This window comes from Lepidochelys olivacea (assembly GCF_965140295.1).
Source record: "Lepidochelys olivacea isolate rLepOli2 genome assembly, chromosome: 12".
In the NCBI taxonomy this organism is placed as follows: domain Eukaryota; kingdom Metazoa; phylum Chordata; order Testudines; family Cheloniidae; genus Lepidochelys; species Lepidochelys olivacea.
The window spans coordinates 35357262-35383647 of record NC_140422.1 but is presented as its reverse complement, the minus strand read 5'-3'; the positions used below and the strand labels follow the sequence as shown (position 1 = coordinate 35383647).

General features: G+C 41.3%; 2 protein-coding genes across 4 annotated transcripts in view; one reads left to right on the top strand and one right to left on the bottom strand.

Moving 5' to 3' along the window:
- Window positions 1-17866, top strand: part of ZDHHC7 (zDHHC palmitoyltransferase 7) — a 39790-nt gene extending 21924 nt beyond the window's left edge. The window contains exons 5-8 of the mRNA XM_084644737.1: window positions 3988-4084; window positions 10318-10399; window positions 13223-13353; window positions 15573-17866. Of these exons, the coding sequence (XP_084500863.1) occupies window positions 3988-4084; window positions 10318-10399; window positions 13223-13353; window positions 15573-15749 (487 nt within the window). The 3' untranslated portion in view covers window positions 15750-17866. The remainder of the gene's footprint in view (window positions 1-3987; window positions 4085-10317; window positions 10400-13222; window positions 13354-15572) is intronic.
- Window positions 17867-21366: 3500 nt separating this feature from the next.
- The window catches only part of LOC311529168 (hepatocyte nuclear factor 4-beta-like), a 43207-nt gene continuing 38187 nt past the window's right edge, over window positions 21367-26386 (bottom strand). For 2 of the 3 annotated variants that reach the window (XM_084644927.1, XM_084644926.1), the window contains exons 9-10: window positions 26228-26341; window positions 21367-24319 (exon numbers count right to left, since the gene is read on the bottom strand). In XM_084644927.1, the coding sequence (XP_084501053.1) occupies window positions 24183-24319; window positions 26228-26341 (251 nt within the window). In that variant the 3' untranslated portion in view covers window positions 21367-24182. The remainder of the gene's footprint in view (window positions 24320-26227; window positions 26342-26386) is intronic. The other variant, XM_084644928.1, reaches the window with a different exon arrangement.

The window sequence follows — 26386 nt, the reverse complement described above, 5'->3', positions numbered from 1 at the left end:
TTGATTTAATGAAAGTTTTGCAGACCTTGTACTACAGAACTGTGTGTATATTTGTCTATCAAATAGATCTAAAACCTTGAGGTGAGGCAGGGAAGAAAGGAATAAGCCTAAAAGTTTTAAAGGATTTCATTGCTATTCGGTAAGTTTTGTTGTAGAGCAGAAAGTGTTTCCTCTTATCATTTACTCCTTTAGCTAAAAATTTAAAAAAAAAAAAAACAAACTTGAATCTTTTATATACTGGTCTTACTTTGTTCCGTTTACAAGAGTCATTTTAAATTAAGAAATTCATTACAAGTACATTTGAAATGGTCACCTCAATGTGTGCTCTTCCTGAAAGTTCTGAAGAGGTCTGTTCAAAATGACACATTCCTGAGCATGTAGATTGACTATTTGGTTGTTTTTTTTCCCCTAAGCAGCATGCATAAACAAGTTTGTTAAACCAATTAAATATTCTTCAGTTCATTGGAGACTGTTCTGAGTTATGAAAGATGTGATTATCATAATCTTGGATTAGGATGTTGATAAAGTATAGTAAAAAGTATAGTAAATCTATCTTCTTTAAATCCACTCTGTTCCTGTTGGCTTGAAGGCATTTTAGATGCACCCGTAATGTTCAACCACTAGAAAGATGAACTTACATATGTCTGTCTCTATGTAGCTAAGTGACTTGTAAATATTTGTATACTGTGTATGCATGTTTATATACACAGAGTTACATGTGTGTAATGTTTGAGTAGTAGCTGTGTTAGTTTGTATCAGCAAAAAAACTGAGGAGTACTTGTGGCACCTTAGAGACTAACAGATGTTTTTAATAGCACCTCTCTAACGCATATCCAGCTCTGTAATATATTGACAGTTTCTGCTCACCTAAAGGACGAGAATGGACTTTTGTTGGAACTCTAAAATGCAAATCATTATGGAAATGACTGTAAAAAAAATCTGCAGTTGATATAAATTGTCTGTTTTGTCACTCTAGTTGTGGCAAGGTTATGGTTGAGAAGTCACTTCCGTTATAAAGTGTCTGTCTTGGAGCTCAAATCTTGTTCTTATCTTAGATGTGAATTTTGGTTTTGTATGTGGAGTGGGGAGGAAAAGTTCCATGTAAATATGTAATCATTGTTAAATTATCTACCCGCAAGAGGGGGAGAGTCTATTCAGTTGAGACTTCATACGTATTCTTTATACACAGTATTCCAATGCCTTTTTGTTTTTAAACCTAACAAGGACTTGGCCTGTAAGGAATGGTGCTTGTGAGGATCAGAGCCTTTGATGATTTCAATTTTAAGTGTTTTCTTTAAGCAATATGATTGTATTATTTTCATAAGATTGCAATTTTACTTTCCTGCACTTTGGCAAGCTCAGGTCAGATGTTACAGATAGACACAGGCATTGTCTAGTCATGAGACAGTAGTACAGGAGCCAAGAAGTGCATCTCCTAGCCTCGTTCCTGGAAATCTGTCGCCCAAGTTCCTCTGTAACTGGCTCTTTATTTGACTTAATCTCTGCCTTAGCCTATCTATTAAATAGATTGTAATGGTAAAGCACTTTTTAGACCTTCAATTGAAAGGTAATGATTCGGTCAGTATTCATGACTACTTTGGTGTCTCAAGGAGCAAGAGTTGAGTCTTTTTTTTTCATCCAGAAAATGTTATGGAAATGCTATGATAGCATTAAGATTGAAAATTTAATTGCACAGATCAGGTAAGCAACTTTCACAGCATCCATAGCTTGGGGTGGATATGTATGTGTAGGTTAACACTATATAAGAATGGAAAATGCTCTTGTTAAAAAGGCCAAGCAATCTATCTTTTGGGAATCATAACTGAGATTATAATCACATAATAGAGAAAAGTTTCTAAAATTGCATTATTTTTCTAAATTCAAGTCTTTTATTGAGTGTTACTTTGGTTGCTTCTTTGGGATGGTTTTAAAACCATCCCATCAAACATCCATTGTTTTTATTAATCTGTCTGAATGTTTATTCATAATACACCAGAACTATTCATTTATTACTGTTGAAGTTGAAGGGATTTAATTTCTTTGCATATTCCACAAGAAAATCTGTAACTGTACAAGCTCACCTCATTAAATTAGGAAAATGAAAGAGATTTATTACTTAGATGGTCAGTTTGGGGAAAGACAGCAACAAATGTAGCAACTGTTTTATCTTGCATGTAGAATGTAGAGATTTTGATTGGATTCTTTTGCAATTAACTTTAAGAGAAATGTTGGTTGATAGCTCTTAGCTACTATATGGTCTAACAAAGAGACGTGGTGAGAGATTTCTTGGAACTGTTGCCAGAAATGTCCAACAGAACTCTGTCCACATATCTATTCAAGTGATACCATCATAGGACCTAATCACATCAGCCACGTTATCAGGGACTCATTCACCTGCACATCTACCAATGTGATATATGTCATCATGTGCCATCAATGCCCCTCTGCCATGTACATTGGCCAAACCGGATAATCTCTACGCAAAAGAATAAATGGACACAAATCTGACATCAGGAATCATAACTGAATGCATCCGATGAAGTGAGCTGTAGCTCACGAAAGCTTATGCTCAAATAAATTTGTTAGTCTCTAAGGTGCCACAAGTACTCCTTTTCTTTTTGTGGATACAGACTAACACGGCTGCCACTCTGAAACCATTCAAAAACCAGTTGGAGAACACTTCAACCTCTCTGGTCACTCAGTAACAGACCTAAAGGTGGCAATTTCACAACAGAAAAGCGTCAGACTCCAAAACGAAACTGCTGAACTGGAATTAATTTGCAAACTAGATACCATTAACTTGGGCTTGAATAGAATGGCTGGGTCATTACACAAATTGAATCTATTTCCCCATGTTAAGTATCCTCACACCTTTTGTCAACTGTCTGAAATGGGCCATCTTGATTATCACTACAAAAGTATTTTTTCTCCTGCTGATAATAGCTCATCTTAATTAATTAGTCTCTTACAGTTGGTATGGCAACTTCCACCTTTTCGTGTTCTCTGTATGTGTATATATATCTTCTTACTGTATATTCCATTCCATGCATCCGATGACGTGAGCTGTAGCTCATGAAAGCTTATGCTCAAATAAATTAGTTAGTCTTTAAGGTGCCACAAGTACTCCTGTTCTTTTTTACCCCCCTCTCCCCCCCAAAAAAGCAGATATAATTTGAAAGCATGCATTGAACAGCCTATTGGTACTAATCCAGCCGTGGATAAAGATGATACTACATCTGAATGTATGTTATATATCCTATGCTACTCCTGATTGAATCTTTTGTAATTTTAATGATATAGTTAGATTTTATTTCTGAGAAATGAGAGGGAATTGACATTTACAAATGAAGTTTAGACTGTTCTCTGAAGCATTTTGACGGTGCACACGTTCAGTATATTTGATGGAGCTGTGTGGGTAGTAAAACAGCTGTGAAAATTTCTGGAGACATTGAAAATCTCCCTTCTTGCAGATATTAGGTCAACTTTTCTATATTCCTAACCAGATTTACAGTTTGGATATCTGTACCATGAACTAGGTACTTTCTGCCAAATATTGCTTTTGGCTGTTCTTTTACCTTGAATCTGGAGAGGATTGAAGCTCTACTTATATGGTGTACTCATAGCTACATAGTTATTAAAAAAAATAAAAAATACACATGATTGGATGTACACACTTATCCTTTTTGGAGCATGTCGGTATTCATTTTAGTGGATATGAAACAAGTCTTTTGTATAAAGTAATTTACTCTCAGAAGTCTTGGCATAAATTTTTTTGAAAAAAACATTGCTCTAAATTGGTAAACCACAACAAACAAAACTAGTTAAGACCTTTGCTTTTTTCCCTTCAGCTTTCATTACATTCTGCTTATTAATTTTTGGCTCAGACACACTACATGTTCTTTCCTACAGTGAAATTTAAGATCCTTTTAAAAAAAAATATTAAATAAAAAGTGCCCATTTCTTTCTCTTCTCCCTCCTCCCTCCAAGTATTTGCAAGCGATGTATTCGAAAGATGGATCATCACTGCCCCTGGGTGAATAATTGTGTAGGAGAGAAAAACCAGAGATTTTTTGTGCTGTTTACGGTAAGTACAAATTACCAACAAATTGTTCTAAATATGAAAATTGACTATAGGTAACAATTTTTCACATACTTACCCCTGGATTAAATTGCTCGCTATTTAGCCATACCTTTATTCTTGGGGGAATTCTGTATCAAAAAATTAAAAATGTTGTGTACAATATTTTAAAATTCTGCATATTTTATTTTTCAAAATAACACAATATAATCAAGTTAGTTTGTTATTTTGCTAACAGGTATTTTGAAATGAATTAACAAGTATGTCTCTAACAATATAGACAACAAAAAATTCTGGAAGTGTTTTTTGACAAATAGATTCCTTACTAGGCATACAGAATTTTGAATAATCATTCATATAAACTACAGTACATAACCATATTTTCCACACCCTCAGAAGCAGTGCAGAGGCTCGAAGGAGAGGGAAGTAATTGCTGGGAAAAAGCCTGGGAATGAACCTGGAGGGTTGTTGGGTATGGGTGGGAGAAATATGGAACAGTTTTGTGTGGGGGTTTTGGAGGGCAGGGGGGATTGTTAGGGAGTCGGGGATCCTCCCCCATGCAGACTCGGGCTGACCCCTAGCCTCTCCCAGTCAGGCATATCTACCCCTGTGCCTGTGTCCCTGCACCACCACTCAACCCCCCCCCCCCCCCGGACTCCATGTGTCCCTGCATCCCCACTCCCAATCATCCCCTGATCCAGTGTGTTCCCCTAATGCCCCTCTAAATCCCACTCTGTATCCCATGGCGCCTCACCTGGCCCCCGCAGGCAGGGCTCTGTGGGGAACCCAGCTTCTGCTCTCTCCCTGTCAGCTGCTGACCACTAGGCGGCTGCCTCTGTTCTCGTGCCACAGCAGCCCCTGGTGGGCAAAAGACATAACTGCAGAGCCTCTCCAGGAGAATGTATTTTCTGCCCAGAAAAATCTGTGGGACATATGTATTCTGTGCAGGCACCGTGGTGAAGAATTCCCCCAGGAATACATACCGTGGATGTACAGCATTATACCATTTCACTGTTCGCAGTATATTGTTCTAATACACAACACAGTATGTTACTAGTTTTTAAAGTTCGCAACGTGACATAATTATAATATGCTGGTACCTCGCTCAAGCTGTGATCTTGTTCTGCAGAATCTCAATTTTCATTTAAAAAACAATCTGTTTAGGCTGGCAAAGAAAATCTCGAATGTGAACTGATTGTGATAGCTACATGAATCTGCAGTAAGCCTTGAATAGTAGCTCTGAGATGGCTGGTGGTGATTTTAAATGTCATTGTTAACAATTTAATTCCTCATGTAAGAAAGGAGAGGGAGCATACCTACGTCTGCACAATTTACAGGAGTGACTTCTTTTGGTGCCACAAGTGAGTGTTGTTTAGGAGAGGGCACTTCTTTCCATCACTAAAGAAGGAGCCTGGTAGAGCCCAGTTGGGAATCGGAGCCCCACTGAGGGGGACATAAGTCCAAGGAATTGAAGCAACCATATTTGAGCATCTGCACAACAGACTGAATGGCAACTCACATGGGCAGACCTTGGATGAGTACCACTGCCCTTCTCCTTCCCCTAATTTCTCCCATGCCTTGGAGAGGGTATTAGTAGATATTAGCCATGCTTGTTTTAATCGGGTGTTTGAGTCAAGTGTTTCAATCACTTAAAATCCATTAGTTCTTCTTCGAGTGCTTGCTAATGTCAATTCCACATTAGGTGTGTGAGCGCCGTGTGCACCATTGCTGGAGATTTTTCCCTCAGTTGTATCTATCGGGCCAGCTTTAGTGCCTTCCGGACCCACGCACTTACGCACCGGTATAGGGGCACCACCAACACCGCATCCTCCTCAGTTCCTTCTTACTGCTCAACAGTTTCTGGAACAACTCTTGCTTTGGCAAGGCATTCTTCTCAGTGGTTTCTGCTTCTGTTTCATAGTTTGTCTTAAGTATAGTTGTAGTGTATATATTGTAAATAGCATTAGTGCAAATAGTTAGATCCCCAGTCTCCTTACCGTCAAGGGGCTCTCTTCGCTGCTGGGCCAGGCATGCCTGGTCCACGGGTTTCAAACCTGGTGCGTCTTGTGGCAAGCCTGTGCCCAGGAGCAACCTATACTCCAGTTGTCTGAAGCATTTGGGAGAATGTCCAGTCTCCTGTCCGCCACCGGTGTCCAGACTCTCTGCATCGAATGGAGGCTGAGAGGGTACCACTCCACCATGTTCACTTCAGGAGGGTTCTTCATCTGAATCTGAGGTAGAACCATACGTCCAGCCTAAGGGCCACCACCAGCACCCATCCTGTGTACCACCCGACCTCAGTACAGGTCCCCCACTGATGCCTGGCCAAGTGAACAGTGGCCTATGCAATGGCAGTACTGGAATCCTTGAGGGTTTCCCCACTGGGTCCACCTTCCCGCCAATCTTACTCAGTTGCTTCTGAGAGGTGGACTTTCCCTCTAGCCTGCTCGGCATCGAACCTCGACTCCGGTACCAACCCCAGTATCCATATTCAGGATGTAGCCCCCATGGATGTTGTTGAAGCTGAGAAAGAGGAAAAAAAACTCCTCCCTCCGGTACAAGCCTCTTCCTCCTGAGATGAGGCCGTCTCAGGGCTGAATATCTTGCTTCCACAGGATGACTTCAGGGCCCATCAGGAGTTTCTAAAGCAGATAGCAGCTATCCTGGGGCTAGAGATTGAGGAACTTAAGGAATCATCCTACATCCTTTGTTGACATTCTGGCTGCAGCAGTTCCTTCTGAGGTGGCCCTGTCCATTAATGAGGCTGTAATGGGTCTGGTCAAGGCCCTGTGGCAAACCTCTTCTTCTCTGTCCCCCACCTCGAAGAGGGCTGAGAAGAAATATGTGCCAGCCAGCAAGTACGAGTATCTGTACTCCCACCCCTCTCCAGGGTCCCTTGTTGTATCGGCGGCCAACAAGGAGGCAGATGGGCGCTACCCCCAAACAGAAGGACACAAACTTGAGCTGTTGGGAGGAAAGTTTATTCGACAGCCGGTCTACAGCTGCATATCACAAACCAGCAAACCCTACTGGGGAGATATGACTACAATCTGTGGGACTTCTTGTCCAAGTTCAAAGACTCCCTGCCTTGAGTTCTGAGGCATAAATTCTCTACCCTCTTAGAGAAGGGTAAGAATGTTGCCAAGGCCTCACTCCAGGCGGTACTAGAAGCAGCTGATGTGGTGGCAAGGACACTGGTCTCTGCAGTAACCATGAGGCAATGTTCTTGACTACAGTCCTTGGAGCTACCTCATGAGGTCCAACAGTTGATCGAGGACCGCCCTTTCAAAGGCTCCTCATTCTCGGAGCAGACGGATACAAAGCTCCATGGCCTGAAGAACTCAAGGGCCACCGTCAGGTGCCTGGGCCTCTATGCTCTGTCAACTTTTGAGGAAGCACTTCAGGCCTCAGCAACTGTCCCACTTCTCGGCTCTGCCTCTGAGACGGGAACCCTTTAAGAGAAAGGGAGGAGGTTACAAACACTGTTAGCCACTGCTTTAATCTCAACCTCACTTCCTGGGTTTCATAGGTACTCCGGTGGGCCCAAGCAGGTCTTTTTGAAAGTGCACCCAAGGGCACTATACTAGTTCCCAGTTTGGACCCTACCTCCCCATTGGTTTTGGATCGATTATCTCACTTCAGCCCGACATGGTTTTGCCTGGGGCACATGGCCGTGTACACTTGCGTGGTCTGGCACCCAAGGCCGTGACTCAGACACCTGCAGATGTGGTTGCTTCAGTGTACACCCCAAACAGACACCATTTGGACTCAGTGCTTACTGTTCAGCCCCCATCCTTGCTTCCCCCATCTGATGGAAGCAGCTCCTATCGGTGTTAGTGGGCCTCCCCTTTGTCACCCCCTGGGTGTCCATAGTCTTGGATGCTCCCAACCTAGGTTGGGAAGTCCACCTCGGTTCACTCAGGGCCTGTGGTCCCAGGAATAGCTCAGGGTGGTTCGCTTAGCTTGCCAAGTGTTCCTCCCACAGATCCCAGGAAAGGTAGTGCAGATACTGATGGACACCACCGTGGCTATGTTCTACATCAACAAACAGGGAGGGAGCCTGATCCTCTGCATTGTGTCAGAAGGCCATTCATCTATGGGAATTCTGCGTGAAGCACTCCACGCACCTCAAAGCTTCATATCTTCCGGGAGCTTGGAGAATGCCCTGGCAGATCACCCCAGCAGATCCTTCTCTCACCATAAATGGTCCCTTTACTTAGAGGTCACCAGGTTCATCTTCCAAAGAGGCGGGGACCTCCCCTGTAGACCTGGTCGCGACCAAGCAGAACAGAAAATGCCAACAATTTTGCTCGTTGCGTGGGCACAGTCTGGGCTCCCTCTCCGTCGTTTTCCTGCTTCCATGGACAGAGCTACTATTCTGTGTATTTGCTCCGGTTTCTATGGTGGTTCACAAGGTCCTCCTGAAGATCAAGCTTGATGAGGCGAGAATTATTCTTCTAGCCTGAGCATGGTTCGGCACGTTGCTCCCGCTCCACCCACACCTGACCTCACAAGACCACGGTTGGTTACTGCACCTGAACCTCAGCTCCCTTCACCTAACTGCATGGAAGTTGAATGGCTAAACCCAGAGGAGCAGGCCTGTTCAGAATAAGTTCAGTAGGTCTTGCTGGGCAGTAGGAAGTCCTCCACTAGGGCTACCTACCTTGCCAACTGGAAGCGGTTCTCGATATGGTCATCTCATCGAGGCATCTCTCCGACTCATTCTTTCCTTGCGTCCATCCTGGACTACTTGCTCCATCTAAAGCAACAAGGTCTGGCTCTCGCATCCATCAAGGTGCATCTAACAGCAATTTTGTCCTTCCACCCACCAGTGGGCGGTAGATGAGGGTTCTCTCATGAGATGACATTGCTTTCTTAAGGGATTGGAGAGACTTTACACACAGGTTCACGAGCTGATCCCCATGTGGGTTTTAAACCTGGTCCTTTTGAGATTCATGGGTCCTCCCTTTGAGCCGCTAGCATCGTGCTCTCTGCTGCTACTTTCCTGGAAGGTCACCTTCCTGGTAATGATCACCTCATCCAGAAGGGTCTCTGAAATCAAGGCCCTTGCGTCAGAGCCTTCATACATGGTGTTCTTCAAGGACAGAGTCCAACTGTGCCCCCACCCAGCCTTCATGCCAAAGGTGGTTTCACAATCCCATAGCAACCAGGCCATTTTTTCTGCCGGTCGTCTTCCCAAAGCCTCACCAGAATTCAGAAGAGCAGCAGCTTCGCTCATTGGATGTTAAGCATGCCCTCACCTTCTATAGCAAGAGGACTAAATTCTTTCACAAATCCAAAAAAATTTTATAGCAGTAGCAGAAAGGATGAAAGGACTTCCAGGGTCAGTCCAGAGGCTCTAATCCTGGATAATCTCCTGTATTCGGGCATGCTACAAACAGGTGAATGTCCCATCTCAAGCAACCCTAATCACTCACTCCATGAGAGCTCAGGCCTCTTCAGCGGCATTCCTCCTGCAGGTTCCAATCCAAGACATCTGAAGGGCTGCAACTTGGTCATTGGTTCATGCCTTTGCATCCCACTACGCCATCACCCAAAAGGCTTGAGATGACTCCAGGTTTGGAAGAGCAGTGTTGCAGTCAGCATGTCCCTGAACTCTGAGCCTGCTTCCTGAGGTACTGCTTGTGAGTCTCCTAATGTGGAATGGACTTGAGCAAGCACTTGAAGAAAAAACGGTTACTATCCTTTCTGTAACTGTTCTTTTGAGATGTGTATCTCATGTCCATTCCATGACCCACCCTCCTATCCCTCTGTTGGAGTTGGCCAGCAAGAAAGAACTGAGAGGATGTGGGACCGGCGGCGCCCCTTATGCTGGCGCATACCCGCACTGCTCCAGAGAGAGCTAGAGCCAGCCTGACTGATGGCAGGAAAAATCTCCGGCAGCAGCGCACACAACACGCACACATACCTAACATGGAATGGACATGAGCAACACATCTCAACAGTTACAGAAAGGTTAGTAACCCTTTTTTTCACTTTATTACATTTGTAATTGTAATGTGATCCAAAGAGCTAATAAATTAATGTACATTGTTGTACTTGCTGAAATTTTTTTATTTGAACTTTGCTGGAGCTGGTTTTACTCTATTTTATCCAATTAATAAACAATACTGCACCCAAGCATGTAATTTCCTAATGATAAAAACTGGCTGCAAGGAATGTCTGCTTTACTGACTGACAAAATGATCAAGACTAAGCAAATTTCTATTTATTTCCAGATGTATATAGCCCTAATTTCAGCTCATGCACTCATTCTGTGTGGGTTTCAGTTTTTCTCTTGTGTCCGAGGACAGTGGACTGGTAAGCATGTGTTTATTTCTACCACCATAACCAAGCAGTGTTTATAAATAAAAAATCGTAAAATGTTTGCAAATGTTTCAACTGTTTAACGTGAAGTGCCATGAATGTTCTCTTGCCTGCTCATGCCATCTTATTTTCTTGTGTGGTGCTTAGTTGAAATTTGCTAATTCCTTCATGCTTTCTTGTGCTTATTAGTATTTCAAGGCAATGTTTTGGTGTACCAGAGCTTGCTGGACTGTCAAGATCATTTGGAGAGTTATATGGCTGAAGGAATACCAGGGTCCTTAATGCAAGGGGATGGAGGATCATTGCTGTAAATACCAGGGAGGGCATGTGGATGAGGGGCTCAAGAGTCACCTTGAATAATAACAACAACTAGGGACGGGCTCTAGAGCATAGGTGAGGCACATTTCATAAGGCTCTCAATACTGGGGGAAGTCCTAGGACCAAGTAAGGGGCTTAGTTCATTGAGCCCTGGGTGAGGGTATTCAAACATAAAATGCCTTACTTCAGTCTTTCATACACACATCTCTTTCTTTCATTTTTTGCATGTTGTTATGCAGTTTGGAATGTGCATGGCTCATCTCTAGAGGAACCTGTCCAAACTGCTGTGTGATCTATAGTGTCTTCATGCATACTGTGAACAGATTGCTACTTTTAACAACTTCCTCAGCACTGAAATATGGAAAGAACTCATAATAAATCCCTATCAACGGTCTGGAATTTATGAAAGCTTAAAAAAAATAACCAAGTCGTACACGCTTCTTGTAGTAGTGTCCCTTTGAGTGCTCCATGTCAGGTGTCCCTGCATCTTTAATGGGAGACATTTGGTAGCCATGCCCGTTCAACACTTGGGGACATCCCACACATCCTCATGCCGCTCGCCAAGGCTGCATGGGGCTGTGGGGATGAACGGTCTTCAGTTCCTTCCCAGCTGCCTTTGGCCAGAGATGGAATCTGTGTTGCCTGTTCTCTAACACTTAACTTTTTTTCCTCAGATAGTTTCCTCATAGTTACTTAGCTTATGGTGTTACAGTTGTTCCTTTTATTTCTTCCTCTCAAGCTATTAAAAATTTTTTAAAAATCATTCATAGAGAGTAATGTAGGTTGGAGATCTCCCCTTGAAGGGGTTAAATTTTTATTAGTTTTGCTCAGGAATCCTGGGCTCTCCTGGGATTCAAGAGGAGTTTCTTTTCTGTTACGAGGCTATTCAGATAAGTGACCTACACTCCCAGCACCTCTGCTGTCTGGGTGATACTCATATCCCCAGTAAGTGCAAGATCTGCACTTCCTTCAAGGGTAGATCCTGAAAACACAGAGAAATTAAGTTTAAACTTCTAATGATGGAGCAAACTGTATGTCCCAGTACAAGTAGTGCCCCGTCCACCTCAAGATTTCAGTCACCGAAGATCAGTAGAGAAGTATGCAGCACCGAGTAATCTACAGTACCAAAGTCATCATCTAGGCTTGTGTTGTGCAGGAGGTCGGACTAAATGATCATAATGGTCCCTTCTGACCTTAGTATCTATGAATCTACATCTGCCTCTAAATAGGAGGCGGTATAAGGAGTAAATCTCCAAGAAGCTCTGTCACCGTCTGACAAGTAGGCTACAGAGACCTCAAGTCCCAATGGGAGTTCCATGCAGGCTCCGAATGAGATTGGTATCACAAAGGCAAAGAGGAGTCTGTCGTCTAAGACAGACTTCAGTACTGAGTTCAGACAGGACCAAGGACTGTTCACGTCCCTAAGTTACTGCGGGGAGCAGAGCCAACTCATCCCATGCCAAGAGCTTGGTACCAGCTGCACAGGTACCAAATTCATGCTCCACAGGTTCCCACTCAGCCAAATCTTTGAGACCATTGGTACTGCAAGCTTTTAGGAACCCTAAAGATACCTTCTGAGCCAGAGTCTCCTCTGTTAACGAATGCTTGGGGTTTGTCAGTCTCAAGACTCTTTCATTAACCCCTCTATCACCTGGAGCAGGGAGGGGTTCTCAAACTTTTTTGTACCGCGACCCACTTCTGACAACAAACATTACTGCACAACACTGTATGAGGAGCGGGGGTGTACCAAGGCCTGTAGCCCAAGTCCCACCGCCCAGGGCTGAAGCCCTTGGTCTTCGGCCCCAGACAGTGGGGCTAAGGCTTTGGCTTTGGCCCTGGGCCCAGGGAAGTCTAATGCCGGCCCTGGCCCAAATTTTTCCTTGCTTAACTAATGGATGGACAAAAAAGCCAGTGGGGGAAGAAGGGGCAATAAGACTTTGAGCAGCTCCTGATTGCAAGATACAGCTTAATTTTCTTTCAGCACTACACAAGGCAAGCAAAACATAGCAGCAAGGGTGAAAAATCAGGTAGATATAACAGCCAACCAGGAGCAGGCAGGGCTCTCGTGGCTGCAGTTTTTGTGTTGTGTGCTGAATTCATGTCTATCTGCCCTTCACTTTATATCTGGTAATGTGTGTAGCCTGGGCTAATGTTGTACGTAGTCTTACACAAAGATGCTTATTGGCTCTCAAATTGATGTAGCCTTGTGGTTACCCCAGGGCAAGACACATTGATGCAGTGCAATGTGGCATATGACAAGGCAGGACTGCAGTCACTTTCAAATTAGCATTTACTTGTCCGATGAACTGAATTGTCTAGAACTATACAGTCTGTAGGGCGGACAGTAAAATCTGGAGTTGAGCTGATTTCACCACTAAAATAAACACAAACCTATTTTATCACTTTGTATTGAAGAGGAGGCACGCTGTTCTGGAGTTGCTGTTTGCATGGGTTCTTGGTGTGATTTTTTTTTCATAACTAAGTTTATTCTTTTCACAGAATGCAGTGACTTCTCTCCGCCTGTAACTGTGATCCTGATGGTCTTTTTGTGCCTTGAGGGTTTTCTGTTTCTCACTTTCACTGCTGTTATGTTTGGCACCCAAATCCACTCAATATGCAATGATGAAACGGTAAAACCTACTTCCCTTGCTTGGTGTAATAATTCTAATATAAGACTTGACTAGATATAGCTTTATTTGCATATGATAGAGGGGCTTTTATGATGGTGAAATATTCAAATCTTAAACACACATCTATTATTTCCCCTGCTACTGGGAGAATTAGGAACAATTATTTGCTTTTGCTAACAAGCAGATGTGTAACAAATGTGTTCTCCTTTAGTATTGACTTCCCCCACATGATGCAGTAGGGTGAGACTTTCAAAAGCTTTTAGAACAAGTCGCATTGTCTTTCAGTGGGGCTTGTGCTCCAAGTGAGCTGTAGCTCACGAAAGCTTATGCTCAAATAAATTGGTTAGTCTCTAAGGTGCCACAAGTACTCCTTTTCTAAATTACTTGGATACCTATGAGTGGGATTTTCATAATTCTTAAATTGTCACCAAAAGTATACATGATGTGCCTAATCTGGGATTAGAGGTGTGCTTTTTTTTACACCTTTTTTACTGCACTGAAATGTCCTGGCTGATACTTGGTGTTAATCCATTTTCCTCCCCAAATCCCAGTGTAAACATTGGAAGAATGTCATCCAATGTGAGTAATTGACTGAAGATGTAAGGGAGTTGAGTTCACAGTGGCATCCTGAATTTTCTCAGCTGATGCTGCTTTGCAAATGTTGCACTTAGATATTGAATAGCTGTATGCTTTACAAAAGGGAAAACAAACGGTGAGTGTTCCACTGTCATTAGTGGGAAGTGAGTACTGTAAATGATCTGATTTGAGTTGAGATTCTTAATGGAAGTTTTATTTCATTTTTGTCTAGAGTCAATAATTGTAGTTAACAGCTTCTTATTAGCACAGATCCCTAGCATGTGGTGCAGCTAGTGTTCTTTTTAGCTTTTTGCGGTGCTTAGTGTTTTGTTTCTCATGAAATACTGTTGCAGAAAAATATTTTAATAAATATGCAATGTATTCAGCAAGCTTTAAATACTTACATTGTGCTGCATTCCCCCACAGCTCAGTGAATCATTCTGATTTCTTTCTTAGAAAGAAATAGCACTAATTTGTTTCACGCACACCAGTTCGGTGCCTGACTGCGTTTCTGCACAGGGTTTGCAGTATTTCTAGTTTAGACCCCCACTTCTCTCTTTGAAGTTTTGGAATAGCCTTCCAAGGGAAGCAGTGGGGGCAAAAGACCTATCTGGCTTTAAGATTAAACTCGATAAGCTTATGGAGGAGATGGTATGATGGGATAACATGATTTTGGTAATTAATTGATCTTTAAATATTCATGGTAAATAGGCCTAATGGCCTGTGATGGGATGTTAGATGGGGTGGGATCTGAGTTACCCAGGAAAGAATTTTCTGTAGTATCTGGCTGGTGAATCTTGTCCATATGCTCAGGGTTTAGCTGATCGCCATATTTGGGATCAGGAAGGAATTTTCCTCCAGGGCAGATTGGAAGAGGCCCTGGAGGTTTTTCGCCTTCCTCTGTAGCATGGGGCACAGGTCACTTGCTGGAGGATTCTCTGCTCCTTGAAGTCTTTAAACCACAATATGAGGACTTCAATAGCTCAGACATAGGTGAGGTTTTTCAGGAGTGGGTGGGTGAGATTCTGTGGCCTGCGTTGTGCAGGAGGTCAGGCTAGATGATCATAATGGTCTCTTCTGACCTTAATATCTATGAAGGGGGACAGGAAAAAATTTTTGGGATACCCCAGCTCTGGCCATCCCATAATGGGGAGGGCTGGATAGAGTTGTTTCTTCAGATCATGGTGCTGGTCTTCCATTCAGCATTAGAGGTTTGCTGGAGAGAAATGCAGGACACTTAGTCCTTGCTGGTCTTGGCTAACAGCATCTTCACTTGTACTCCTTAACATAGAAGTGCACTGTACTGCTACTAGATACCCTTTCGACTGCCGGAATTTGAGTTGTTCGTACTCTGAATCTGATGATAGTACAGTAATGATGCTCCCTTTTAGTCCAAAACTTTGTCTAACCAGATATTTCATGTTGCCATTCAATTTGCTTAAGATTTTTAATGTTCTATAGCAACCAGAGGTGTGCATGTATCTGGTTAGTCTGTTAACCTTTCTTTAGGAAAATAAAGTACAAATGCGAAACACTGTTAAAATTGATTATTTAAATCAAGGTTTCCTATATCTTGATTTAAATCAGTCCACCCTGCTGGCTGTTAAGTGTATAACTGTTTGTTTGTTTTAATTTATGTGCAGGAGATTGAGAGGCTTAAAAGTGAAAAGCCAACCTGGGAGAGGAGGCTACGTTGGGAAGGGATGAAATCTGTCTTTGGGGGCCAGCCTTCACTCCTGTGGATCAATCCTTTTGCAGGATTTCGAATCAGGCAACTTTTGCTGAGAGCAAAGAAAGGGGGACCTGAGTTCTCTGTGTGAGCCTTTCTAATCATACTTGAACTTGAAAGAATACTATATAAATATTTATTTGGGGCCAGAAATGGCTGTCTACATATAATCTGTGACCAGCTGAAACAAACAAGACATTTGCTTGTAGCAAGCAAAGTTTTATAGTCACAGACATCTCATTAACTTTCAGAAACGTAAACTAGATGCTGTAATGATCTTTCAGCAGGATAACAAAAGAAAGGTGTGTAACCACACTAAAGAAGCCAAAATGTCGTCATACTACTGTAACTTATTGTTTAATGGGATTAATTTTTGCATTTTTGTTGAACCGTTTATTTGATAAATGTTTTGGGAATTTGTGTTTTATAAAATTATGAACTGAGGTGCAGTTGTCAATCATGAGATCAAGTAGTTATGCTGGAAGCCCATTTTAAATGGCATCAAGCTCTCTAAATCCATTAGTTTTCAGGGAATAATGACTTATTCAGTCCTTTAATTTTATTTTTGTTTTCATTTGTCCTGATAGTCAAAATTATACTGTTACATCCCACTTCAGACATGCAGTCCTTGCATATTAATAATTCGAGATTTGTGCACGTGGTAACATAAACATGTCAGATGCACTCCTCCAGCCCTGCCAAATGTCCTCCGTGATTCACAATAGCATGTCTTGTATTTGGCAGTATTAATCTTAAATGGCATTTAGGTAAGTTCTAAATGTGCAGTAATCAAATATTTTTAACTTTTAGCTATGGGTCAAATTCTGCCCTGTGATACTTGTCTTCAATTCTCAGTGCATTGACTTTAAAGGAACTTGTGTGTGGGTATCAGAGGGACCAGTGACTAGATCTTCCTGTAGGATTAAAAATGAATGTATTGCAGATTGGTATAACTTTGATCCAAAGAACAATCATTATTGTATGGTCCGGAGGCCCTTTTGTTTTTGTTTTTTTATTGTATAGATTTTACATCCATTCAGAAACTGGTAAACAGTTCACCAGTCACTTAAATAGAGCCATCACTGAACGGAGGGAGACTTTCTTCAGCGTTAGGGAATGTAATCCCAGCCTCCTTTGTGCAAATACAAGAAATCAGAGTGTAAAATGGAAAATGAGTATACAGTATGTAAAGGGAAAATTTTTCCATTTTGCCATTTTCCAATCAAAACTGATTGAAAACAAAAGGAGTGAACAGTGTAGAAATATAACTGCTTTTTGTGGGTCTGACAAATAACAGTAGTTCTAAGGTGTGTTCCTAAATCTGCAAGTAATGACACACAATCTGCAAGTGATGAAATACAGCTGAAAATGGATTCTCTAAACACTACAGATAAATACAAAAATTCTTCTATTATTACTTTATTCTCTTTGAATTATCCACCACACAGGAGGATAAAGCAGGAGCCTTGATGCATAGCTTGAACTGTGCCTGGAAAGTAAACAGCTCCCTGTTCTGGGACTTGCCTTAAACTTGTCCAGTTTTTGTTTTGCCATTAGCATCAACAAGTTTATTCCACCTCAAGCAGTATGATACGCTCAAGGATCTGCCATTAGTGAGTTTACATTCACAGACTGAAAACATGCTTTCTTTTCTTAGTGACTTGTTTCTCCATTTCTGTACAAATCTTTGTGGAATCTTAATTCTTAATCATACTGATTCTTCATCACATTTATGTCCTAGTATGTGTCCGTTTACTAAGGGATCCATTCAGTATACCATGGTCCAATTAACAAAACTGTGCAATACTTCAGAAGATGTATACAGTGCTTAGGGAGTAGGTATGTAATATGGAGAATTGCCAGATGGACACATCCAATAAAGCCACAGACAGATGAACAAAAATACATGTATCATGTAAATGAGGGGGAAGGTTGGAAGTTGGACAAGAATCTTTGAATATGCAGTTCAACATCCTCCATAAATATTGGAGAAAAAATTATCTGGCTTTGTCACGAGGCTTTTAGTATGTATATTGTTTAATAAAATATACTGATGAAAATCAGAAAATACCATTTAAAGCAGTTGAAACCTGTGACTTTGTGCGTGTGTGTGAAATCAAGTTGACTTGGCTTTTCAAACCCTTGTTACATTGTAACTTTTTAATGTAAAAATAAAGTAATGAATAAGTCTAAGTTAATTAACTTCCACTCCCTATCTCGGTCATTATCTTTAGCTGTGCTTATTTAGACTGGAAGCTCTTTAGTTCAAGGACCATGTCTCTCTGCCTTTTAGATTTACAAATACACTTACTAAATTTCTCAGTGCATGTGCAAAATGTTGTAAATTACAGATTACAAAACCAGAAGGGACCTGCTGTGATGATCCAGACTGACCTCAAACACATGCTAAATAATGACCCTGTGTCATGCTTAAGGACACAATCCATTTTAAAGGCATTCAATAAAATGGCCATCTGTTATTGTTCAGCTTCATGGCTACACTGTGTTGGCAATCAAAGGGAGAAGCTGCTGCTGCATGCTCTGGATTAATTAGTACTGGTTGGGTAACAGCCACCTATAAAACAGTGACTGTCCATGAATACAGAACAAACTCCCCCCTCCCACCTCCATAAAGTCGGATGATCCTCGATGAATTCTTTCCTTCGGAGATTTCATTTCCGTAAAACACTGTATCTGTTTGTATAGACGGTGTTTAGTCTCGAGCAGTGGTCTCCAAAGTGGGGTGCGCAAGACCATTCCTGGGGGTGCACGGCAGGAGGAGTGCCGCCGTCACGGCTGCAGCCACGCTCCTGGACCTTTTGATTCTTCAGCGGCCGCTCGGCTCTCCCCGCTCCATCTTCGGCGGGATGCCGGCGGCCGATCTTTCTTTTTTTTTTGCTTCCCTAGAGCAGGCCCTGGGGGTGTGCGATCCAAAAAGTTTGGAGACCACTGGTCTAGAGAAGACTGAGAGGGGACATAACAGTTTTCAAGTACATAAAAGGTTGTTACAAGGAAGAGGGAGAAAAATTGTTGTTTTTAACCTCTGAGGATAGGACAAGAAGCAATGGGCTTAAATTGCAGCAAGGGCGGTTTAGGTGGGACGTTAGGAAAAACTTCCAAACTCTGAGTGGTTGAGCACTGGAATAAATTGCCTAGGGAGGTTGTGGAATCTCCATCATTGGGGATTTTTAAGAGCAGATTGGACTAACACCTGTCAGGGATGGTCTAGATAATACTTAGTCCTGCCTTGAGTGCCAGGGGACTGAACTAGATGTCCTCTCGAGGTCCCTTCCAGTTCTATGATTCTATAATCATACAGTTGTGGTAATCCATATTTCTTGATAAAATGTATCCTTACCTCTTCCTAGCCATGCAATACATACAACTAAAAATTTAAGGTAAGTGACAGATGCCGAAGCAGGGTATGTGCATAACTTTAAATAGTGCGGGATACTTAGGGAATAATATTTTGCTTTCTTGTAAATTGTAAATCTGAGTAAAGATTGGTGCATATTATCTCTTCTCACTTCAAAGTATACTGGGCTGGAAAAGGTGTGCACTACTGTCTGTTCACTAGTACTTTGTAACGGTCTTAAAACCTCTTCTGGGATTAAAAAAAAACATTTTTGTTTATGACTTTGTACAAATTGGCATGTTGAAATATTGCTCACCTTTGCGCACTTCCTTTCCACCAATCAGGATGGGAAAGTAAGGTACCAAACCAAACTGACTCTCAGACAGGCCGAAAACTAATTTGTCTTCTCAGCTGTTGCCTATGTATTTGGCTTTTTTTCTCCAAAAAGGGGGTGTGGGGTAGATGTATTCTGGATAGGCAGCTGCCTAGGGCACATCATTTCAGGCAATAGCTGTAATTCTGCCATTCCCAAGAAGCTGTGTACAATGATTTCCAGGTGACCATCCCAAACACTAGTTTCAGGAGTGGGAGGCTGGCCAGCAAAAAGAAAAGTTTTCTGCCTTATAGAAGGAAAGGGTAGAGGAAGAAGATGATGAGCCACTTGAAGAAGGGAAATTGATGAGGGACCCATTTTGGTGGCTTTGGGAGGAACTAAACTGTTTTCTACTGAAGGCCCCAATACATCTGGGGTCAGCTCTTTCCCTACGTTAGAAGCAGTTTTCTACTTCTTTGAAGTATTCTTTAAACTGCAAACTACCCTTTCCATTTATATTGAAGACCATAGAAGATGGTCTTTAATATAGACTTAATGATAGGGGAGGAATCAAAGATGGGGAGGAGGCAAAAGCTGTTGAGAGTGCAGAATTGGGGAGTCTTACCTTAAGGTAAGACAAACTACCATTTGATATTTTACTTGTGTAGCTTCCTGGAGAAGTTTTAAAACCAGAACCAGTTAATTCTGTAACTGTCCCCTTGAAGCATCACAAAATAGTCTTGTGCAAAACAAGCTTTGAAAATCAAGTAGTGTTTTTTCTTTAACATGGATACTTTGATAATTGGGATATTTCAGTAAACTCTTGAAAAGTAGGAGCTAAAGAAGACGTGTTGCAAGACTTCTGCTTGGCGTACTTTTGTTCAGTTTTCAGATGTCTGTTAAAACGGCTTCTGAGCCTCAGCTGAGGCAAAACCTACCTCCTGGTTTGCTAATCGGTAATAAAAACCTTATCCAAAACAATGCAGCCTCTTTCTTTACACTAGCTGACTCAAGTCTCTGGTTTATTTACAAAGCTGTGAAGGCTCCCATCATTTGATCCTTTTTTTCCTTCATGGCAGATTGTATAGAAAACTACCTTAAATGCATTCATATAAACTCGTGCTAACACTTTTAATTGTATTTTGTAGCATGTTTTAACAATTTCTGATTTTGAGAAGTTCATACACTAGTTGTTAAGCTGTACTGTAGTCTCATTTGTCTATAAAGATATGTCTGTCTACACTGCATTTGGGAGCGAGTCTTCCAGCCTGTTGAGACAGGCTTGAGCTAGTACACTCAAACTAGCAATGTCGATATTCTAGCTCAGGCTTTCAAGCACAGGAGGTTGGCTGGACTTGAGAGCATGAGCTGAAATGTTGACACTGATACTTGTAGTGGTCTAGCTCAAGCCCTGTTAAGTGTGTCTGCCTGGGCTAGAAGGCTTGCTCCCAGCTGTAGTGTAGACATACCCTCAGAGGTCATTCTGTATGTTGCCATGTGACTCAAGTGGCAATTAAACTTCTTTGCAATGCTAATAGAATATGATAAAAAAAAAAGGCTGGTGCTTTTTATTTTGAAAATGTGTCGTGAGCTGAGCTGTCTATATTCAAGTATAGCTTGCTGGTTATGTTCTGAATTTCGTACAGAAATAGGTAGCAGTCCTTTCAGCATTTTCCAGCTGTCCCACAGTAGCAAATCAGAGTAATTTGTATTGCAACGGTATTTAGTACCACAATAACAAAGTGGATGGTCACCACCACACATCACAGATGCATAGTCTAGTTATTAATATAAGTGAAAACTTATTGTGTACTGAATATTTCAAGTTTCCTTTGGATCTATAATACAGTAAGAAGTTGAAGTATACTCAAGACTATACCTTAATATTTTCCACATGCTTTGATCTGTTATGTAAAATACATATAAATAAAACGTTAAAGAAGTGGTAACACTGTGCTTTCTCGGATATCTGTTTGTTTCAGTGAAGCAATAGACATGCTGTTAAAGTATAGAAAGGTCTCAAAATTCATTCTTGCACTTTTATTTAAAAAAGAAAATTCAGAAATCTGGTACAGCAGGGCTATAACAACTTCCAAAGCATATTTGAATACACCTTAACAAATACATTAGAGATTTTTTGAAAAGCTTATGCTCTTGCGGGGGGGCCTGTGGAAAGGCCAAAGAGGGTGCTTCCTTGTGAAAAATAATTCCAGCCAAGCAGTGGGGGGTTTTTTAACAGATAAGAACACAGTGTGTTTAGTTATGAGATGCTAACAAAACCAATTTGCAAAGATTTAATGTGATTCCTTCTTTAAATGTATTTACAAGATCAAATATCAGTATGTTGCCATAGCAAAATATTTCCCCCCATCCTGTTGAGCCATAAAGTACTAACTACACAAAGCTTATAAGCTATTGTGTGGCTTTCTGGCTATGTCCAATTAAACAGGTTGGCGTGTATTACTTGCATGCTTACCAATATCAGTTTGTTTTTCTAACCTTTATATGCTTTGGGTGAAAATCTTTAAAGAAAGGATATGCTCAGGAAAATCAGTGCAGAAACTTGAGCTACTAAAATGATTCGCAAAAGCAAAGTAAATCAGAATGTGGAGCTTTTCCATCTGAGCTTTGTTTATACATTACCATATTAACAATCTTCAAAGAATGGAATGTTTGCTCACTTGGTAGATTTATATTTAGCTACATTTCATTCATTACCACTACAAGAGCTTTGTGCAAATCAGATCGTGTACATGAAGGAATGGAAGTACATAATGCTATGTTTGTACACAATGCATGTTTTATACTGAAAGGTTGGTTGTTGATTCACAAACTAAAATCAAAATATTCTTCTAGCTTATTGACATCTAAGGCAATTTCACAGAGTGCAAATTTGAGGTCCAAAAAGTACATCTGTTATATTACAAATTGGGTTCATAGACTGGATAGTCAAGGGTTGAATTTCTGCCTTGTGCAGCACTGGGAAAGACTCACAGATCATTAAAGTGAGGGAACTAGCTGCTGTGGGAAGATGGCAGTATTAATAACAATTTCATTCTTTCCAACTGTGAGCTTATTCCTGTTCCTTCAAAAGCATGTTAAACGTTCAGTGAACTTTTGTCTATGTAAAAAACAAAGTGTTGTGGTTAGTTGTCTTGAAAATACTGTTGATCAATGTAGGCAGCCAACTAAGGTGGTGTCTGGCTGCTTTTTAAGAATACTTTTCTTGTATACGTTTATTATTCGAAGTAGTTGGAGCCTGGCTAACTTAGGAATTACACGGTAAGTACACAGGTTTCAGAGTGGTAGCCGTGTTAGTCTGTATCAGCAAAAAGAAGGAGTCGTCCTTGTGGCACCTTTGGTGAGCTAAAACCCACTTCATCGGATGCATGTAGGAAGATACATATACACACACACAACATGAAAAAATGGGTGTTACCATACACACTATAATGAGAGTGATCAATTAAGGTGAGCTGGTGATAATAGCTATGAAAAAAATGAAAAAAAAATATATATATACATACACGCACCTTCCTACTGTATTTTCCACTGCATGCATCCGATGAAGTGGGTTTTAGCTCACAAAAGCTTATGCTCAAATAAATTGGTTAGTCTCTAAGGTGCCAAAAGTACTCCTCATTAAGTAGAGTGATATCCCATGATGTAAAAGCACTGAATAATTTTTTTTCAAAATATATAGTTCAGTGACAGATCCTTGGGAGAGCTGCTTTAAATAAAAATTTTAAAAGTCTGCATAATTCAGGGCTGTGAAGTTGGTTTTTTTTTAAAAAAAGGATGTTTTCATACTGTCTGCTCCATGAAGCTACAGCAAAACTATATCTACATGCTAGGGAAAGTGTCTTCATGTTTTAAGACTGTCATTTTTTTTCCAGATACGGTATGAAGCCAAGATGTTTACATGTGCATAGCACAAGCCTTTTTTGTTGGTTCCTTACATGTATTAGCAGTTGCATTGTTCCCAAGAATTATCTGCAATGTCATGATCAGCTCCCCCACCAACACATTAGATTTATAAAAGACCGAATGGAAGTATAGAAATGCAGAAGCTGGGTTCCAGATGTATAAACAAATACTGCCTCCTGCAGAGTACACCAAGTTAGTTAGAATAAAGAACACTTTTTTTATCCTTCCCAGGATGTTTGTCACAGACCAAATATGGGCTTCAGGTTTCAAGAATTGTTATATTTTAATAGCTGAACAGCTCTAAGCACAGGTTAGTCTAAATGTAAGATCCGTGATTCATAATCCACAGCATTATCTGTTCTTTACTAACAGCATAAAAATCTTGTACAATACCAGGTCTGTGTGAAATAAGGAAGCCATACTCTGCAGGTTATGAAGAGCACCTCTGATCTATGCTTTCGACAGGTTTTCTCGATTTAGCTTGAATGACAGCAGGAGTGATGGGCGTGTACTTCAACTTTTAATAGAAACAGACCTCCTTATATGGCCTATTTGAGCTATAGCATGCTCATTAGCAATCAACCATAGAGATATGAGATACTTATTTATATTTCTGTAGTCAGGACCCCCCAGTGCTGTACAAACATGAAGCAAGAAGTCCCTGCTCCAACCAGCTTACAGCCTTGGTGGTTCTAAAATGAACAACAGCATCAAGTCCAGGCTCCTCCAGTAAAGAGGGTGATGATATAGAGAGAACATTGGTGAGCCACAGTCTGACAGTGCCATTTTAATCACTGACAGGAAAGGGTGTCATCATGAGATCTCATTATAAGCAGACAATTGCTGGGCATTGCCATAGCAGAAAGCAGGGATGGTTTAACTTTACATAGGGACATTGGGTATTGCTGTTGGCTTCTTTTGCCTGTCCCTTATAAAATCTCTTGCTTGGGTACGATGGTCTGAGGCAGTATTTTCACAAGGGCCTCTGGCCCTGGGGTTGGGCCTGGTTTGTAGTCTTCGCTTCCTGTGCTGGTAGATGGAGAAGGAAGTGATGTTTCTGGAGATGCTGGAAGGGAGAAAAATAAAAACAAAGAATTAAAACCTATTAGGAGACAACGTTTTGAATAGCACGGTATCTGCTTAAAGACACCAAAGTAGAGTCACAAGGATCAAGATGGTGGTGTAGATGCAAGTTCATGAACAGCACTAAATGCAGTACCTTAGCATAGTTTCTTGGCTATCTTGAGTTGTCTTTATGAAATAACTAAAGATGTGCTAGCTTTAAAAACAATCCTCAATAGTTGATATGGTTAATACCTTTTTGCATAACAAAATTTCTAAATTGTTTTATTAGATCATTTTATTTAGGAAATGACTCTTTGATCGTGGGGACCATGTAAGTTCCTAAGTGTCTGAGGCCTGCAGTCTGTAACACATTTATTCTCACAGCACCTCTGCAAGGTAGGGAAGTGCTAATAGCTTCATTTTAACAAGTTGTTCTTCAGCAACCACTCTCAACATGCTGCATAAGGGAGGTGAGGCTCATCGTCCCCATTTCACAGATGGGGAACTGAGGCATTGAGAGACTAAATGACTTGTCCAGGGTACCACACGCAATCTGAGGAACTGAACCCAGCTCTCGACTTGCACCAAAACACTTGGAGGACAGGTGATACCAAAATGGTGGGGTAGCCTGTTGTGAATGCAGGTAGCTTCTTCCGCCTTTCACTTTGTGATCAGGGACTCGGTGCCGGGTGGGTTATTAGGAGTTTTACCAAGCAACGTACTGCATTGTCTTATAAATAGTACTTGGGAAAATGTGTTCCCACTTCAAAGTGCTGATCTCTAATTAGAGCAATGACTCTCTTACTGTGCTCTGTGACTTGGTGGTAGGCTGCAGAGTGCTAACTGGTCACATGATGCTGGCTCCCCTTCTTGTGCCTAGCTGTTAGTTTAGTTCAATTTTCGATGCTGTTTATCTTAGAGACATTATTGCTAATTATTTTTCCGTGCACACATTTGCCGTAGTTCCTATGAGTATGAGCGGAAGAGGTAGTTCATGGGAATGGGGAGAGCCAGTTTTCCACAGCGTTTCTATTAAGTTTCAGTCCACGCTATGGAAAAAATGTAAGGGGTAGAATTAGGGCCATCTGCCAATTCAGTGAATACCAACCTTAAGCTACCGTGAAAGGAATAATAAAATCAGTGGGCTTTCTTAAAAAACCTCAACAAAAGTTTACTGGAAGCTTTAAAGATTCTACACCTAATGAAATTGCCTTTCACGCAGGTTGAATGGTATAATTTCTATTTTGCTGACAATTTACTTCGCATATAATAAAACAGATCTCACTGGCTACTGTGTGCCCTACTTTCTGAATGTTTACACTTCTACCTTTGTGCATAAAGAATAGCATTGCCAATGCTCCTGCTTTTTATTGAGAGTCTTGTGCTATTTGGTGGTGGTCTTAAAATCCCTGCTTCTGGATTCAGCTTTCATGTATAAAAAGTAAGTTTCTTGCCCTTATGGTTGTGGAAGAAACCTGGGAAGTGTGTAACCTAAAGGTGTAAAACCTAGAAGGCAAATAAAAAGGATCTGGAGTTTGTTTTTAAAATCTCATGATTTGAAAGGATAGGGTGGGGTTGACATGATTTTTGAATGCTTGGGATGTTGGTTGTGAATATTTTCTTAAATTATAAGTGGAATGATGACACTGTCATAATAGGGCCTAGTGAGATGTAAGACCTAGTGCATTGTCTTCAGTGGCAGTTTTGCCTGGCTAAAAACTAAGGAAGATCCTGAGGTTTAGACCCCTATTTTGTCTCCTGCTGCTGGATCTAACACATGACAGGTCCCATTTAGCCCCACAAAGTCTAAGCGTGATGCTTAAATAAACCAAACTAAGCTTATAGGCCCAGCAGCGTCCTACCCAATCCCCGCACTATGCCTGCCAATAGCATAAAGATGGACACCTACGGTCTGGAATTGTGTGAATCACAGAACTCATGTTTGGTAAAGCTACGTGTCCTGGCAGAGGTTCCAGGTCGAGGTTGGAGGGTCCTGACTGGTATTGTACATCAAGAGTGGTTCCTGCATAGGAGCATGGAAAAGAAGTCATTCTCCCCATTGTTGTTA